Genomic DNA, 15,810 nt, shown 5'->3' on the forward strand with positions numbered 1-15,810 from the left:
TTCTCTAAGATCTAAACTGTTGGAAATTACTATTTTTAACTTTATTTTCACTTCTGAAGTGGATGTTGTTATACTCTACATTACTGTTAAGCATTAGATTGCATAGAGTATTGAAACAGCTTCACGAAATGTAGATTTCCTTCCTTTGTAATATACTTTTGAATTCATCTTTGTAGGATGAAAACATATCTTCCTTTTACTAAGGACTTTTAAAATTGGCACATGCATTACAAATGTGATTAAGTCTGTTCTATGCCCTAGAATCTTTGCTTGCATCATTATTGACATGTATTATTTACGTGTCAGGAACTGAGTTTTGCTCCAGAAATACTGCAGAAAGTGCAGTAAAAATACATGTTATAATGAGGAGTTTCGAAAATAGTTGTCATCTTGCTTCATTGGGATTTTTTTGAGAGTACAATTGTAAAAATAAAGTTGGGGCTAATTTTCATATTTTTTTTCTGTTTTAGCTCATGATAGATACCCCTACCAGTCCTATTACCAGTGGATTGCCATTATTCTTTGTCATAACTGTGACAGCCATAAAACAGGTAAAGGGGAAAAAATTTTGTAGCATGAAGTCTTTCCAAGGTAACGTTACTTAACAAAGTCTGACCAAGATAATGTTTAGATAATAAAAATAAGTAAAAAAGGTGTCATTTTAGAAAGGATTTTGTATTTAGTGTTTCTAGTTAGATGCTTGAACTGGAGCATTTTGGTCAGTTGTCAAGCGCTCAGTGACTCACTGCGGTACCCTTAAACGGACAATGAATGACTGTCAGACAGCATTTTTGTCTAAACGTTACATGTCACTTGTTATAAGACCTTTTCTGAAAGCTCCTCACTTATTCCTTTGGCACACCTTGCTGCATATTAAAACCAATCCTCCCACATGGCACACTGAGAAAGGAGCTTGGGTAGATGAAGCAATGGTGCAATCCATGTTTGTCAGTAGTTAAAAGGCAAATTTTGCCCCAAGAAGTACGTTTCATGGCGTAAAATATATATTAACTGTAATCCTGTACCAAAGGTCCAGTTTAGAAAGCTTCTGGTTTTGTTTTCTTTATCTTTGGTTGCATAAAACATTTTGGAGCACTTGAAATATGAAAAATCTTTTAAGTATGAGTTTAATAGAAATCTTGTTCAAGCATCATATTACATCCTACTAAGACCTAGAGCCCCTGGAAGGAGAATGTTAAAAAAAAAAAAAAAAAAGGGGGGAGGGGGTGGGGGGGAGAAGAAAGAAAAAAAACTTCTGTTTTCTTTAAACCCTTAAAGCAAAAGGAGAAAGAAACAAGCACATAAATAAAGAGGTGATGTGGATAAAACGATAATCTCTTCTACAGGGAGGTAATTTTCGGGAACTATCCCCTTCAAAGCGTTTGACAGTGCTGTCTGGGAAAGAGATGCAGTCATAGCAACTGAAAAGTAAGCAGGAGACTGTTATGGAGCTACAACTGGAATTTCAATTTGCCTTCTGTGCCACTAAGACCCAAAGCCACCCTGAAATAGAGCAAAAGTAAAAATAGCTCTAGCTTTCAAGCGGATAGAATGGCGTTTGGGCAGAGGGGATCTTAATGGTGGAGTAATATTTGAACTAACATTTCATCTTGTTGCTGTACAATTCATACATGTAGAGTGCCCTAATCCTATTCAATTGCAGTGGTTATAATCACCCCCAAAAAATCACATGTTCAAGATCTATAGTCATAAGTAGGCAATGGAAAATATCCCTTAAAGCTGTGTGAACTGAAAGAGATTGTGCAATTTAGTTATAAATATTAGATTTTTTTTTTTCCCCCCAGAAAGAAGTTGAACTTGTATAAGTCTAAAATAGTCCAAAATAATCTATTACCACCTTGTTTCCAGATGTCCAATCTTATATTGGGAAATTTAAGTATCTTACCATCAATTGCAAAGAATAGAGATTCTGGCATTCCTTCTAGAAGTTTTAAATCATTCATGACTTGCCAAGCATCAAGAGTTTTTCTGATTGTCTCAAGATCTCTGCAAGGACTGTTGGAACCACCTAAACTGATCTAATGGACTCTTGTGTTTATCCTACCTGCTGCAAAGTAGGCAAACAATATTCACAAACTGTTACCTTGGAAAGACAGTTCAGTGTGCTATTTCCAACAGGCTGCCCTTGGACAAGGAAGAAAGATAAATCTGTTGGAATGCAGAGGGGAAAATACCCAGTATGGTCTCAAAACCAGCTCCATTTTCTCTCAAACCAGAAGTGGAATAGGAAGAGATTTTAGGGGAAGAAGCCCCTTTTGAAAGTTGTGGGGCACTGGTTCTATACAAAGTTACATCAGGTTAAATGTTAAACTATAATGTAGTAGTCTCTCAAAAGATGAAGGGGAAAAATAGAAGCATTAACCAAATGTGGTTTGGGGAAGCCTAGCAGTGGGTGGAAAAACTCTCCCCTGCTTCCAGAAGGCCCGTTAACGTGGCACCTCTAACAAACCTCAAAACTCAGCCTTATTTTAATCTCAGCCAAGGAGATAGAACTTTTTCTTCTTAGAAGTGTAATTGCACCTAGGTCAGAAGAAGGACATACAAAACTGCAAAGTGATGCAACTCACGCTGTGTCATTTTGTCTATCTTGTTAGCCAGAGCGCTTTCCTCCTTATGCCTATGAAGATGCATATGCTGTCCTCAGAGGAATCCAAAATCAGAAAATAAAATGAATAAAATTAATGAACAAAAATTAAAGTTAAAAAAAACAAAACAAAACAAAATACTGCAATATAAAGGTATTTCCTGAGAAACTTTAGGGAACTTAGTCCATTTCAATAGGTTCATAGTTATTTAGCAAACAAGCTGATTGGACACAGATGTTTACATGACTGTCAGGTAAATTAGAAACAATTACTTTGCAGGTTTTGATTAAGTACAGACCTAAACCGAGAATGAAAAACCTGGTAATATAACATGCAGGCCTGTTTTAATTTTGTCCTTTTCTCGAGTACATTGATGCAGTTATTTAAGCAGGACTTAAGAATATAATTTAATTGAGGGATTTTAATCTTTAGTTTCTGTTCATGCAGTTAAGCATAATTCCCTGTATTCCTATTGCATCTTTGTTTTTAACAGTATTTTTGCAATATTTGCAAGTGAGGATAAGGAACTCTCTCAAAAATGCCGCAGTAGGTAAATTTTGGGGGAATTTAAACCGACCGCAGTAAGTTGGCTCTTAAGAATTCCCTGGTGTTGTAGGCAATAGGTGTCAGATGGAGAAAGCGTTGAAATCTGTACTTTCTAAAGAAGGTAAATTTCAGTTCTTTGCCAAATGCCCATATTGCTCAGCTGTTCAGGTTTATGAGACAAATGCCCCAAGGTTACTGGATGTTAGTTAAATCCTTGTTTTCTTCTGTCAGTCACCTTTAACAAGGAGCTGTAGGTACTGACTCTTGATGCTTTTTCATACTGATTAGGAAGGGCTCTTGAAGAGTTTATGGGGTTTTAGGATTCTGATTTCCCAGTATCTCTCTGTGTGGCTGCTATTACTACACACTTACTAATTATTTATTTTTAAGCAGTTGGTGTATAAAGCTTCCCTCCTTTCTTTCTTTCTTTCTTTCTTTCTTTCTTTCTTTCTTTCTTTCTTTCTTAAAAAAAAAACCTAGGTAGTGCGGCTGTGCTGTCCTTACTCATTTGTGCTAGTAACAGTGGAGGAGCATGAGGGTAGAACTGCAAAACTATACTCTTAACATGCTAAATTCATCATATAACTTTTCTCCAAACTCCAGTCAACTGCAGAATTCTTCAAACTGCATATGCATTAGTACTCTTTGTATTACGACATTCATATATGATGTTTGTAGTGTTCTAGGATGAGTTGGGATTATGCCTGCCGTTTCAGAGGGGCCCTCTTCTTCTGTCTGCAAACTTCCAAGGAAGTGGTTTTAACTCTTTCACATTTTTTATACCTACAGAAAAGCGTTTTAGGAAAGGTCTCTTATTGCAAATCAGTTGTAGAAGTCTTGCCGGGATGTAAGAGGCAGTTGAACTTCTGCATAGACTGATCCATTTCTTGTGCTTGCTTATGGGGCTTTCCAGATAGTACCTAGACTGGGGATCAGAAATCATGCTATTGACAACCATGCTATTAGATTAAATAAGCAATGCATTAATAGCTTAGGAAAGTAGGAGGGGAATAATATACCTGGATTCATTCTCATGAATATTTGCACACGTGTGTGCATGCGGTAAAGGGTGCTTAAAGAGGTGCTCAATATCAGGTGAAGGAAGACTGCTTAATTTATCTGTTAAACTCAGTTGCTGCGAACTGTTGCATTAGGACTCACAAAAAACTAAAACTTTCTCAGTCATCTTTTCTTGCTATACAGAGCTGATGTGTAAACAGCATGTCATACAAAATTAAGAAATCTTAAGGTTTCATGCATAGGCTGTGGCAGGAACTGTAAGAAGTGCTATATGGAATGACATGAGGAAGGAATTTCAGTCTGTTACTTCTCTTAAAAAAAAAAAAAAACAAACAACAAACAACAACAACAAACAAACCAACCAACCCCCAAAACAACTCCATAAGAGAGACTGGGAGTGACTCTTCCCAGTTTTGTGGTATATCAATCCATATAGATAAAAGACTGAATGAGTGCTTGTTCATCTCGTTTGCAGAAAATGTCACTGCCTGTTTGTTTTAACACAACATGGGACTGTTAAGTTTCTTCACCACTTTTGCTACTTTATTTGCCTTTACTTATTTGTGTAAAGTGAGTAAAATTTAAGAGATTTCCCAGGTTCTTGAGTAACGGCTGCAGTAGAAACTCAAGAGAAATTTGTAACTATATTCAGGCTACGCAGCAAGTAATTTGAAGGACATTTGCTTAGAAGATATTTGTTATGCTTATAGGTTTGTTTCTTGCTTAAAAAAGTAAATTTGTATGTGTTTTCCACAGGGTTACGAAGACTGGCTACGACATAAAGCAGACAATGAAGTAAACGGTGCTCCGGTTTATGTTGTTCGAAGTGGTGGCCTTGTAAAAACTAGATCTAAAAACATTCGGGTATGTGCCTAAGGACAAATTGAAAATTGTGTTTCTATTGCATAGCTAAAGCTCTTGTTTCGTTACTAATCATTGTGGCCTGTTTCATCATGATTCGGTAACAATGCTGAAATTAATTCTTCTCTTTTAAAACTCTATTTGTACACTTGTCATTTGTGTTCACTTCATTAGGTGGGGGACATTGTCAGAGTAGCCAAAGATGAGACTTTTCCTGTTGATCTGGTGCTTCTGTCATCTGATCGAGTCGATGGTTCATGCCATGTTACTACTGCAAGTTTGGATGGAGAGACCAATCTTAAGGTGAGGGTTGGTGCTATGAAATAGAGTGTAGTTAATTTGTGATGCTATATTTATTTCAGGCCGTTGGAATAACCCCCCTGCCCGGTAGTCCTGTATCATTAACTTAATGGACACTGTTTTACAGACACATGTTGCAGTCCCAGAAACAGCAGTGTTACAGTCCGTTGCCAACCTGGACAAACTTGTAGCTGTTATAGAATGTCAGCAGCCGGAAGCAGATCTATACAGGTATCACTTTATTAGTAAATATTTTGAAATTAAATCACAATGAAGTGTTTAATATTAGGAATGTTATGGGTCTTGCTAGGATTAAAATAGCTTCAGACATCTGCTTAAATTTTAGGTTTTAATAGTTAGCATAAGTGTTTATACATAGGTACTTACTGAAAGTTGCAAGTGACAAGTCAAATTTGAGTATTTCAATAGTAAATCAGAAATTATAGGATAATATTTACCTTTTGTATTTTAATCATGACACTTACGTTCGTTTCTGTTCTAACCAGTAAACTTGTTTCCGGATTTTAAAAAATTAAAAGGCCTATGAGTCTGAGGAGGTTGGAGAAGGAGTTGTATAAGGCTCTGCCAGGAGATTTCAGTACTACGTAGTATAATAATTTTAATGGAATTAACTCAAACTGTAGCAAATTTTTGTAAGCTTATGTTAATTCTAAGGATATGTGTTGGTCACATTTATTAAAATTTAGATTAAAAACAGTTGTATCTGAGTGCTTCATTTCAGCTTTTAACATCAGCAAGCAAGGCCCTAGACTCTGTAAAATGGCATCATAGGTAACAAAAGTTATATTCCCATCCAAGTTTCTCCTGAATTGTATAATGGAAAATGGTAGCTATCAAGTAGTAGTTTTCAAAATCCAAGTATATCACAGCAGCTATTCTTAAGCTTTGGGATCTTTGAGAAATACTAAATTCTTAAAACCTAAGATACTTAGTTTGAACAGCTGTTCAAATATTTGATCAGTTTGTAGAGAACATCAAGTTAAGGTACAATTATTATAGAATTTTATGTCCCTATTTGTAACTGGGGTCATGCTAAATATGCAAGTGTTAGATTTTAAAAGCAGAGTAGATTGGCTGCATTAAATGAAAAATTACTACTTCTGATGGATAATATGCTAACTTATATTTGTTGAGGAATTAATTCTTACTGACACATAAAGAAGTCAGAACCTGTTTTAACTGAGTGAGAAATATAATCTTTTGTGGTTTTATTAATGAAACCTAACAGGCTTTCTCAGATGACTCTTCTTTTGAAGGATAAATGTTTCTGTTGTTAAATATCTCTTGTAAAATTATTGCCAGTGTTGCCATATTGTTGTAGTTTGATTGTTAATAAAAGTTGATTATTTTGTACTTGTGAACCATTAATTACTTTTTTGTAAATATAGAGGAGTTTTTTACATTTTTGAGTCTTTATGTAGATATGCCTAACACGTGGCTATCTTTCATAGATTTGTTGGAAGAATAACTATAAGTCAACAAACTGAAGAAATCGTACGGTAAGTAAAAGTTTATAAGATTAATGTTTAGAACTGATGGAGGTGGTTAAAATCATGACTATCACAAGAAAGAGTTACTGTTGAATATACGAAAAGGCGTATTTTTACTGGAAGTATTGTAAGTACATACTTCACATGGAGATGAGAAAAAATTAGTGAAAGGAAGTTCATTACTACCCAGTTTTTCAGATTTAACAGGACAGTTCTGGAAAGCTTGGCTGTTCTGAAGGGGGTAATTTTTAGGCACTGGTAATCAGCTGGTAACTTTGTTGCTCTTTGTTATTTAAAACATTTATTGATCTTAAACATTTTCCAGTGGCATATTATGTAGACTCCAGCAGATCCCTTGTCATCCGTTTATCAGAGGCACTGAGCAAGTGGTTTTGCAGTTGAAATTCCTAGAAATTATTGGTCTATTTTAACAAAGCCTCTGCTACAAATTTGTAGCTTTTCAAACTGCTGTACTACCTGGACTGTAAAGATAAGTGCTTACATCTGTAATAGTCAACACATAATTGTGTGCACATAAAGCTGTGTGCGCATAATCACGTGCTCACAACTTTTCACTGTGCGGTGATAGCAAGTAGCATACACCTAAACACATGTGAAAATATAAAAATAAAGATGTGAAGCCACTTGCAGACTTATATGTAGACTTCCTCAAAAGATTGCTGATTGCGGTGGGTTGGCCCCAGCTAGCAGCCAAACATCCACACAGCCACTCATTCACTTCTCCCCCCTCAACAAGACAGGAGAGAAAATAGGAAGAACAGGAGTGAGAAAGGTCATGGTTTGAAATAAAGACAGGGAAATCAATCACAAGAAATGGCCAGATTTTCAGGAATATTTAGTGTGCAAGTTATTTAATTGCTTTCTCTTGAGAGTTGTTGATAATCAAGCTTTCAAAAAACTTGGTCACCACTTCTCAAGATGTGAAGTGCTGTGTTATGATGTAAAAATGTGTCACAGAAACAGGTAAATCTGTTATGATTCTTTCACTCTTCTAATGTCCAAAATGTTGTCCTTTACACGTTTGGTTTTTTTTTTAAGAGAAATTTCTACCTGAATCAAATATTAAAGCAGTATTCTTTTCCATGTAATGTGTGCCTTCAGTCTGAAGAACTGAAAGTCTTTCAATCTGAGAGCCTCCTATGAGGCTGGCAAACATCTGTCAGTTTTAGATAGGAGTAACGTGGAGTTCAGAGGGAATCAATGATTTGTCAATGGTTTTGCAAGAAATACAGCAATGTAGAAGGCAGATCACTTAGCCCCAAATCCAATGCTTTAGCCACCCCCACAAACACCCCCCCAACCCTCCCGCCCCCGCAAACCCACTCAGCTGTTTTCTAAGGTCACTTTATGTGCTCCTTCACGTAGAGCTTTTCAGAATTCATTACTACCAAGTTTGACAGGTTCAGCTTTGGGATAACCTATCAAAATAATTTAGTTGACAACATTTAACAGAGCCAGTTTAAAGGGAGTGTGAAAAAATAATTGCAAGTTCTGACTGCTGGTGGAGCTGTATCTTCTGACTGTCAAAGATAAACTTGTCTAGTCTGTGTTGCACTGATTCAGGTTTTGTATTTTGCGTTTGTCAGACTGTTTTACAAACTGCAAAAAACACTTGAATCCAGAAATACACGTTAGGTTTCTTCTAAGAAAATGTTAAATGCTTGAGCATTTAGTCCCTTTTAGTTCAATTTTTAGTTAAAGTTTGAGTCTAGCCTAATATATTAACATATGTATGTGTGATTTAAAGAACCTGTCATAATCCATGTGTATAATTGGTTCACATGGTATTTATGATGGTAACTGTCACATTTGCAGTAACATTTAAGTTAAATGTTTAACTGTGGGAGGTGGGGAGTGGGTTTGGGGGCTTTTTTTGAGTTATTCCGGGTTATGCTTTCAAAGGAACTTCAAGTATAAGAGCTTTGTTTATATGATAGTGATCATGGACTGCTTGTGGTACAGCTAATGGAAAAGTAACACAAACCCAAGGGCTTGTGTGCTGTATCACTTAGTGTATGATTTTTAATTCTTTTGCGTATACCCAGTATGTCAACCTGGCCACTGCAGTTGTTCAATTTCTGCTTTCATTTGAACCACTGGCAAAAATAGTGAATGCACCTTTTTTTTATTTATTTCAAACCAACCCTGCTGGCAGTTTCTAAAGTTGATAGAGCCGCTGGAGTAGAACATATGGCTCTAACCTTATATGAACCTTGATTCTAACTGGACCTTGATTTTCACAGTGCTGTTTACAGTTAACTTAGCTAATGAAATTAATGTATTATTGTGGTGTGATAGATGTGAGGAAAAAACACTTACGAAAATTTTACTCTTGTGTTAGGAAGCAGAACTTGCACTGTTGTGGTGGTGTAGTGTCCATCTAGTTGTTTGTCTTTGTTTCTTTGGTATGAATAGCTTTTGAAATTGCTAGATCATTTCAGTTTGACAGAGGGGTAGAAGTAAGATAAGTAAAATAGCCAAACCTAAAGTAGCACTTCTGTTGCACTGTGAGCTCGACAGGTTTTTTGCCTGCTGGCTTCTCAAGTGATTTGCACGTCTCTCTGAACCAGCCATTTGGTATATTTAGCTCAATCACTAATTATGGGATATTGAACAGTGGTGGGAGAGTATGGCAGTGAACAAAGGAGACATGAAAGGAAACTGAGAGTTCTATGGAGATGTGTGGGTGAGATGTGGTAAAGGGGGTAAGAGGATTGAAGATGGACCTAAATGAGGATGGGGTTGGAGTTGTTGCGGTGGGAATTCATGGGGGATGTAGGACAGCTTTGCATAGGAAACTGGATTTCACAAGTCCTATAGAATACAGAACAACTAATTTTTAAATCCTGATACCTTTATTTCTTTTTAGACCTCTTGGGCCTGAAAGTCTCTTACTTCGTGGAGCAAGATTAAAAAACACTAAAGAAATATTTGGTTTGTAGACACCTAAATATTTAAAGAGTATTCTCTTCTTAAAACGTGTTGATGAACTGTGGTTTAATTTTACTTGCACTGAAGAAATTGTAATAAATCTTGCTGACTGTTACCTGAGGGGGTATGATTATAGATGAAAGTAATGATATTATGCTGAAGAATCTCTAAGGATATAAAGTTCCAGTTCTGCTCTGTGGAAGTACTTGAAGTGGTTTGATAAAGGAATAACTTAGCTTCAATGGATAAATGACTGTTGTTACTGTTACCCATTGTTCAAGACTTTCTCCTGAGATTTACCATTCTGATTTCCATAAAATATGTATTGAAGAGCAGTACAGTCATAATAATTAACAGCATTTTAGTAGGTGTTAAAATTACTTCAGTAGTACTGTTTTACTATAGCAGAATATTGCAAGTACTTACAAAATACTGTCACCATTGTACTGAAGTAAACAGAAAAGTAATATCACCTCTTGGTTTTATCCTATGTCTCTTAAAATGAAAAATTCTGCAAATTTTATATATGCAGAAAATAAAGTATAACTCTCTGTTTTCCCCCCCCTTCCTTCCCAGGTGTTGCAGTGTATACAGGTATGGAGACAAAGATGGCATTAAATTACAAGAGTAAATCTCAGAAACGGTCAGCAGTAGAAAAGTATGTTTATTTTCTAATATCTTTCTTATTTGTAGAGTTTTAACTTAGTTTTTCCTTGGTATCTTTAAAACCCTGATGATCTCGTCATTGGGTTGTAGGCAAGGGAAGAGAGTGTAATTGCTTTGCCTTCAGTAGGAAGCTATAAAGATGAAATCCGTTTCTTGATATTTCATCCTTTATTGATTCTTTCAGTAGTGTACAAAGTTGAAATACCCGAGCTTAAAAAGGACTAAAGCAGAAAAAGTTAGTTCAGGAGGTTTGTTTTTAAGATGTGGAGATCATTTAATGATAGGTGAAATGCTGCTTGAACCAGATGCTCAGAGCTAATTTTCACAACAGTCCCAGCCTCTGCTGTTCTCTGCATCCTTTACTGTAAAACTGCATCATGCCTTTGAAGCGGATGGATTGAAAATGAAGTCTTAATCGCTTACAAATCTTTGTCCTGAATCGTAGTATTTGATATAATGGAAAATAGCTTTGTTTCACATAGTCTAAAGGAGATAGCCTATCCAGATATGTTTTGCAATGAATCTTGCTTCTAGCACAAGTTGCAGGCTCAGTTTTAAAAATCTTTGCTCGTAGTTACGGGATAGGTGTTACTATAATAGCACCTAATGCTATAATAGCACCTAACATATAATATTACAATATAATATTATATATTGAACCTCGTGAATTATTTTAAAAGGAAAAGGAGTTCTGATAGGTTGCCTTTATTCCAGTTACTAAAAATCTGAGATAGCCTCCCAGCATTCTTTTGTCAAACATGGGATTGGTTATTTTTCTATGGCCAGATACACACAGAACTGTAGAGTGCACAAGAAAAGTTGAGTCATCAAAGCAAGGGGTGGAAAGATGGTCTGGCCAGCATTACAGAATATAGAGGCAAGTTTGACTATTATCCTGGTATAGCATGGCCTGGCTTAAATAACCAGATGCATATGGTAGTGCTCTTCTAACTGAAGAAAAAGGTGCAGCCTTGGATTTCCACAGTGGTTGTTTGTACCACCTTCACAGCCTTGCTAGATACTCGGGGAAGAAGAGAAGGATAAGTCAGCCCCAAAATCTTGGACAACAGGTGTGACACGAGTCAGCTCTTGGGGTATTCTTGCACCTTAATCTAGTCTTGATATTCCTATATGTAGAGTATACCTTAGTCAGATGTAGGATTTCTTCTCACTTCTGTTGCTTGCTTGTCACATAGAAACTTTATATCCATATCAAACACAGGATACATTTTAAAAAAAAATTGTCCCATAAGTTTTTGATCAATTCATGTAACCACAGTGAGTCAACAGATTAAGTAAAATAAACTGAAGTTGCTTTTTTTTTCCCCCCCCTCATTGTAGGTCCATGAATTCCTTTTTGATTATTTATCTAATAATCCTCCTCTTTGAAGCCATTCTGAGCACTATTTTAAAGTATGCATGGCAAGCTGAAGAAAAATGGGATGAGCCTTGGTATAATGAAAAAACAGAGCACGAAAGAAACAGCAGTAAGGTAATGTAGTTCCACCCAGTTGCATACCTGAGGAACCCTCAACCACTATATACTGAATATGATATTTATTATGTCTCTATTCTTGGATAAAGGTGTAACTGCCACATGATCCACTTGCAAGTCTGTGTGCTGCTGTCTCAGTATTTTTTAGAGAGTTAGTCCTATATAGCCTCACCCTTGTGTAGAAATTTCTTACCTTTGTTACTGGTTGGACTCTTTCTTTGTTTATGAAAAGACTAAGCTTTTTGAAAGTTTTGAGTTTTGTTAGGACATATTTCTGATGTACTGTGTTCTTACTATAGTTATTGTTCTTTCGGGTGTCTTTTGTCATTCCTTGAATGAGAAGAGGAGGAGGATGGCTGTTCTTGTGCACGTTCCATTGCAGTGATTTCACAGTTCAGGCATTTTGGACATTCTGGGATGTTGAGATTGTTCAGACAATTTTGTAATGCTGTAATTTTGCTCAAGCTCCTGCTTGCCTTCTTACTTTTCTGTAGAGATTGGAGGGCTACTTTGAACTGTTCCTTAAGTCTGCAGTTCTGAGAAGTATCTTTTTTTTAATCATTCTGTACTTTTCTGTGTTCTCTTTAATTTTTCATTTCTGTACGAGTCTGCCTTCTTCCAAAGCAGTTCAGGAGCTGGCTGGAGCTTATTCTAAGAAGTAGAGGAGATTTTCAAAGCACAGAAGAATTGGAAATCCAGTTTCCACATGTGATGTGGTGTCAGATGTTTAACACCCACGCCCCCCCCATCCCCCAGAGTGTTGAGAATTGAATGTGATCACTAGGTGCCATGTGTGCAAAAAGGTCCAAATCCCAAGTCAGGAGACTTCTGCTCTTCTTCATAAGTAGAGTGAAATTTACAGTTAGTACACAGTGGTTCAAGAAGGAAAAAGAAGTAATTCGAGAATGTCTGATTCAAGGAGAGTTAAGAGTTTACTGGCATTTCAGTAGAACATGCAACTTTCTCAGAAGCTTGTCATGCGAAGTGTTTCTGTAGTTTAACTGGAAAAATATCTTTATCTCAATGCTGTGTTTTATTTAAAATTATTAATTCAGGTTTTCACTACAGTTATCAGAAACTTTTCAATGTATTCTAAAATAATCTTATCTAAAAGTGTCACTGTTGAAAAGTCCTAAATGAATTTAGAAGTTTTCAAATTGTTTAGTGACTTTTATTTTTAGTAGCTGCACCCACTTAATGCACTTTCAACTGTTTGAAGTGGTCAGTCAAGTAAATTCTTGGCTCCCCTTGATTTGAAGTAATTGCTATGTAAGTTAGACTAGCCTGTGGAACCTTTTCAGTTCTGAATAGAATCGAGGTAAGTATTTACTCAATCTTTCCATTCGTTTACTTTCAGGAGCATTCGGAGCCATTTGTGTTTCTGCAACGTCACTCTCCTTTTATCATGTCTTTGTTTTTCTCTCTTCCTTGTTTACTTCCACAATCTGCTTTGCATTTCTCGATACACTGACATCCTTGCTTGGAGTGCTTTTCTGTTCATCTGCCCTGTGTTGTGCAGATTATTATTTAATAGACAGTGCTTGAAGAAACTCACTAACCTTAGTAATTGTCACTTCTTCTCAGTGTATCTTCTCTTACATGAATTACTGCTCTCAGTCTTTATCTTTTCTGGTTTAGTTTGGAAGATCTCTTAAGGCACAGAACTTCCTGAGTTTTTGTCAGACACCTTAATTATTGGTACTGACTTAATTAAGTAGGTATAGCAACACTCCCTAATTAGAAGAACAGACATTATTTAGCTTTGCAAACTGTTAGGTATTTTTACACTCCCTTTCTTCAGAATGTTCTCCTACACCAACATCTGGTAGAGTTGAAAGAGACATCCCAGTTTTCATCTCTAATCTCCCTTGCTCAATATTCAAGTGTTGATAAGAGTCTTCCCAAAGTACAATTTAGATACTGAGTTGGTTGTGCAAATGAAAAAGAGACTTCAAAGAGACTGTAATATTGCATTTCAGAGTTTGTTAAAATTGTCGTACCTAATAAAGAGAAATTTCTATCCTATTACGTAGCTGTTTACCTGAAATGTATGTGTCGAACACAACGATTTGAAGAGGCATAAAAGAAGTCTGTGCCATTGAAATCCACATGGTCTGCATCACCCATGTCACTGGGGAATGCCAATAGACAGGAACCCTCCTGTTGCACTGCTCTTCTAAACCAATACAGAATATTTGCAGATTCCTCTGACAACATGGAATATCGGTTGTTTGCCTTCACTGTTTATGGTTCCTTAGAAAAGCCTGTGAATGGTGCTGTTTCATGGAATGGGGAACATATTAGTTTTTTTCAGACCCAACTCTTTCAAGAGACCTATTTGAAAACAGAATCACCATGACAGTTAATATTAATTGGCAGCCCTCCTGACAGATTCAGTAGAAAGGACAAAAATTACTGAACTTGAGAATTGAAACATCCAGTCATAGCTTAAGGCAGTCTTTTTGCATCAGTCTGAAGGCACGTTACTGGGGAAACCTGGAAATGCCTGCATTGTCACTGTGTGTGTTCTCTCTCGTGGGTACTCGGGACTTGGTCTCCTCCAGCTCTGTCAATTGGTCATTTTTCATGCATATTGAAACATAACTAAGTAGCTATGTTTCACCTGATCACTGCAGTAATCTTTATATTTTCTCTTTTTCTCTTGTAGATTCTGAGGTTTATTTCAGATTTTCTTGCTTTTCTGGTACTTTACAATTTTATCATACCTATTTCACTTTATGTGACTGTTGAGATGCAGAAATTTCTTGGATCATTTTTTATTGGCTGGGATCTTGACCTCTATCACGAAGAAACGAACCAGAGAGCACAAGTAAATACTTCAGATCTCAATGAGGAATTGGGACAGGTAGAGTAAAAACAAGTTTTCTTCTTTTTTTTTTTTAACCTTCTATTTTCTACTTCTTTTTTAATATTAAAATTCATTACTGCAGACTTTTTATTGGTTGCGCTTTGATTTCTGGTTAATTTAAAAGTAAGGTATAAATATCTGATGGCAGAAATTAAAATTTTTACATGATCAAAAAAAGGTGTGGAGAGTGTGAGTTGAGATTATTTTATTTTTTGTCTTCTAACAAATACATGCAACTCGAAGTCTGGTTTTTGTTTTGTTTTACAAAAGGTGGAGTATGTGTTTACAGACAAAACCGGTACATTAACTGAAAATGAGATGCAGTTTCGAGAGTGCTCCATTAATGGCATAAAGTACCAAGAGATCAATGGTAAACTAACTCCAGAGGGGTTTTCTGAAGATTCTCCGGATGGAAATAGGCATAGTTTGGTAAGATTTTTTTTTCCCCCCCATTAGGCATCCTAGATAGAAAGTGTTTTATTTCAGAGAAATACTCTTCTGGCATTAGCATTTTTTAAAAAAAAAAAAAAATCAGAATTTCTGAATAGTTTGAAGCTATTAAATGTTACTGAACAGATAATATTTATTAAACATGTTGAGATGTGATTATTTAACATGGAATACTTGGCAGATTTTTAAGTAAAAACTTTTTTTTTATTAAGTATGTTCAAAACTCTGTTGATATGTAAGTGTTACAAATGAAGTTTTTTCTTTCTTATAGATGAAAGAGGAAGAACTCTTCTTGAAAGCAGTTTGTCTTTGTCATACAGTGCAGATCAATGCAGATCAAACAGATGGTGCTGATGGTCCCTGGCATGCCAATGGCATAGCATCCCCGTTGGAGTATTATGCTTCTTCACCAGATGAGAAAGCTTTAGTTGAAGCTGCAAGCCGGTGAGTAGTACTACCAAAACTATCTTAATGTAGAGATTGCCTACTAGGACAGGCAATTCGTGGTAAAAGCAACCTTAAAAATTGCTCAGA

The 15,810-nt window shown here is 36.2% G+C and overlaps 1 protein-coding gene across 1 annotated transcript in view; it reads left to right on the forward strand.

Moving 5' to 3' along the window:
- The window catches only part of ATP11B (ATPase, class VI, type 11B), a 22,839-nt gene that overhangs the window by 3,737 nt on the left and 3,292 nt on the right, over positions 1-15,810 (forward strand). Inside the window, exons 3-13 of the mRNA XM_009583266.1 lie at positions 471-551; positions 4,929-5,036; positions 5,208-5,336; positions 5,461-5,564; positions 6,806-6,853; positions 9,735-9,799; positions 10,373-10,454; positions 11,804-11,954; positions 14,626-14,823; positions 15,097-15,255; positions 15,548-15,720. Of these exons, the coding sequence (XP_009581561.1) occupies positions 474-551; positions 4,929-5,036; positions 5,208-5,336; positions 5,461-5,564; positions 6,806-6,853; positions 9,735-9,799; positions 10,373-10,454; positions 11,804-11,954; positions 14,626-14,823; positions 15,097-15,255; positions 15,548-15,720 (1,295 nt within the window). The 5' untranslated portion in view covers positions 471-473. The remainder of the gene's footprint in view (positions 1-470; positions 552-4,928; positions 5,037-5,207; positions 5,337-5,460; positions 5,565-6,805; positions 6,854-9,734; positions 9,800-10,372; positions 10,455-11,803; positions 11,955-14,625; positions 14,824-15,096; positions 15,256-15,547; positions 15,721-15,810) is intronic.

This window comes from Fulmarus glacialis, unplaced genomic scaffold, assembly GCF_000690835.1.
Source record: "Fulmarus glacialis isolate BGI_N327 unplaced genomic scaffold, ASM69083v1 scaffold17098, whole genome shotgun sequence".
NCBI classification, from domain to species: domain Eukaryota; kingdom Metazoa; phylum Chordata; class Aves; order Procellariiformes; family Procellariidae; genus Fulmarus; species Fulmarus glacialis.